This window comes from Lolium rigidum, chromosome 1 (assembly GCF_022539505.1).
Source record: "Lolium rigidum isolate FL_2022 chromosome 1, APGP_CSIRO_Lrig_0.1, whole genome shotgun sequence".
Lineage (NCBI taxonomy): Eukaryota > Viridiplantae > Streptophyta > Magnoliopsida > Poales > Poaceae > Lolium > Lolium rigidum.
In genome coordinates, this window is record NC_061508.1 from 22513226 (window position 1) to 22516562 (window position 3337).

A 3337-nucleotide genomic window follows, 5' to 3' on the forward strand; every position below is an offset into this window, starting at 1 on the left:
GTAGAAGTTCGATTGTCCGTAGACCTTCATCGAATGCCGATAAACTTCAATGCAACATGTTGGCCGTGGAGTCGTGCCAATCCACGCATTCGGAGGCTGGACCTGCTGCTGATAAGTCCTGTCAAGCTATCGGCTCGTCATCGACCTCCACCATGGCCACGACGGCTCGAGACTGCGCCCTCGCCCTCCCGCAGGTTAAAACTTGTGCATGTTCACCTTGTATTTGTAGTTTAGATCTACTCTAAGCGCCGGTATTTTTGGTGACTAGATTCGATTAAATTGTTTATTGCAGATATAAAATATTGTGTTATATTAACGTGATATGTGTTTTTACCTAATGTTTACTTCAGATGTAGTAATGTGTTGCTTAGATCTACTAGCACAGATAGGTAATTCAGTGCGTCGATTAAAATAGACTAGAGGTAGTACAATATTGTGTTATAATAGCACATATATGTTATATGTAGGCAATGTTTACTGCAATATGTACCATGATATCAATTAATCTCAGCCATCATATCACTAATCCTGAACATGTATCGTTTAATCTTAGCCGTCCTTATTTTTCACTCAGAAAAATGATTTAGTCTTGAAGGTCTATGGAAGCACAAGCATGTGTTATAAAAACATGATCTGTTATCTCTAGCTAGTCTAGATGTACAAATCTGTTTATGTTAGAACTATTTTTGCTACATGTTTTACATATTTAACTCTACGTTAACATTTATAATAGGGATATAATTCTGGGAACACTGCGTAAGAAGACTTGGTTACTGATTTATGTCGTGATCTAGGGATATGCTAAGATCATATAGACAAAGACGTAACCAAGATGAACAAGCACGAAAGCCGTAAACATGGTTCAACGAAGACTACAAACCAGGGTCTTGGAAAGACAGTAGCAGATCTTTTCACAGGAACTTGTATAGAAGGCAAAGACGTAACCAAGATTGACTCATAGTATATCTAGCAGTCAAATATATGTCATGATGCAAATGATTCATGTATGCAAATGTTGTATCAAATGTGCAATCAAGTATAATGAAATTTTGGTTTTCAGTGAAATGTTGCATGGGTTACTGGTTGAGCTGGATATGTAGGTACAACTACTAGATGATTACTAAATCGTTTCTGATACTTCCAAAAAGCAGACGATTCGCATAAACATCAATATTTCCGATCATCAGGAACACACACGGTAGAGTACAGAAAACTATTTGCGACAGGCCTCCTTATTGCAAACGGTTTCTGTAAACTTAGCGTGTGTGACAGCCGGTCGCACACGGTTCTAGGAACCATGTGTTTTATTTGGGCGTATCGCACACCCTTACATAGCGAGATGACTAGTTGAGACTTGAGACACATTTCAACTACACGGTCTCAACTGCATTGTTTACCTGTTAGCAATCCGCTTCAGCCTTAACCAATACCTATCTTTTACAGGAAAATGGATTTTTGTTGCACCACTTAAATTTAACAAACCACATTACTAGTATCATCAGTTTATGTAGTCAGATTGGCGATGATCTTTGGGAGGAAAGAGTCCACAATCATTTGGTTGGCTGCTTCTGACGGATGAACAGCGTCCCAAAACACATATGTTGTCGCATTTGGACAAGTGCCAATTGACATGGGGTTGCAAAGGAGCACCGTAAATTCTACTAACCCTGTTCCGCAGCATCCTCGCCTCGCCTCCGTGAAGCCTAATACAGTAAACCAACGCAATTCAGAAGGTATGATGGAATTCAGAGCATTTTTACGACATTTTTTTAGGATGTAGACATTATATAAGTAGCATATGTATCATCAACCCAACCTTGTGAACCAGGAGAGGTAGCAAGACTGTACAAAGGCGTGTAGATGTCCAAAGCCATAATCCTGAGATCATGGTACAACGTCGATAGCGAGTCGATGACGGTATCCAGCTTTCGGTTGAACATTTGGGCATCTCTGTTTAACCTCGGCACACAACTGTTGCTCCCATGGCCGAACACCGTGATTGCCAAGGGGAGGCAGCCAAGTGGCGGCAGTGACGTTACACCGATTCGTCGTGCTCCCATATCGTAGAGTTGCTATTAAGTTAGTTCAAGGTCAAAAATAATGTGATTGACCATACCATGTGTGAGAGAAAGAAGAATAAAGGCGTTGCAATCCTGCTTACCATCACAGTTTTCTGAAAGCTACCAATAAGACTGTCGGAGAACTGGTCAGCGGTCTGTGTCTTATAGAGCAAAGGGTTGATGTTGTAGTTGGCGCCTAGGTCACTTGTGCCGGCTGCAATGATGTAGAGTGAGCTAGAGATGGTGGAGTTAGTATAGCTGTGCCCAGCCAACGCTGCCAGCCTAGATTGGTACTCTCTGAAGTACTCCAATTGTTGAGACAAGGAGATGACATTCTGCAACACACAATTTGCCCACATCGTAGTGTCTAACGGTTATGTACCACTGTTAAAGATTTCAGTTGAGAGCTTAATTACCAAGGTAAGTAAGATTTGATTCCTTACAGCAATACGTGCCGTAGGGTCGTAGTAACCGGATCCACCAGATGCAAAATTGGCTCCCATCAGAAGGTTGAGCCCTGACGCCTCCGGGCTGAGATAAGCAGGAGGAGAGGCAGTAAACCCTAACTTTTCAGCTGCGACCACCGAAGTAGTAACACAAGAAATGCATATATATATATATAAGAGAATGCATAGGAATATTCTTAATTTAGAAAATGTAAAGGGAAGCCTGTGTAACATGTGGAAGCTAAAATCTAGTTTCCACAGACCAACCTATGATATCTATCATCAGCTTGCCGTTGCGAAACCTCCCCGTGGGGACACGGTCCTTGAAATCCCTGCCGTAGGGAGGCAAATTTGCCTTGCCGATGGTGAGGATGTAGTCGTTGTTACCGACGTCAACCAGAGAGTCACCAAACACCATGACCGCGGGAATCAGAGGTCTTGCTTCTTCGCCGTGTGATGTTGGCCACGTCGGAAGCAAGACGGCCATGAGCAGCAAACACCTGACCTCCATAGGAGCCAAAACTGAATAGAATTTTGACGTTTGTGATCATCACTTGGAGTTGTGGATCCTCTGCTTTATACAAGTGTGCGGGCCTCTGCACTTAACACGGTAAAAAAAGAAGTAAAAACTGAAATACAGATCTGGCGTCAATATAGCGGTGCGTGTTGTAGACTTGTACGTAGTTAGCTAGTAAGGGGGCGCGTTATGAAATCTATGGCTAGACGCATCCGATCACATTATCAAGCTGTCGATTCCTGATAAGACATGCAAGTAATGTCAACTACCGAGCGATCAAGTACGTACCAGAAATAAGCTGGCTAGAGTGGAGT

General features: G+C 42.5%; 1 protein-coding gene across 1 annotated transcript; it reads right to left on the reverse strand.

Moving 5' to 3' along the window:
• Positions 1–1503: 1503 nt before the first annotated feature.
• On the reverse strand, positions 1504–3017 carry LOC124669269 (GDSL esterase/lipase APG-like). Its single transcript, XM_047205915.1, has 5 exons — positions 2774–3017; positions 2504–2634; positions 2162–2395; positions 1817–2072; positions 1504–1703 (listed from the first exon to the last, which is right to left on the reverse strand). Exons 1-5 carry the CDS (start codon positions 3015–3017, stop codon positions 1504–1506), a joined length of 1065 nt encoding a protein of 354 aa, XP_047061871.1.
• Positions 3018–3337: the final 320 nt, after the last annotated feature.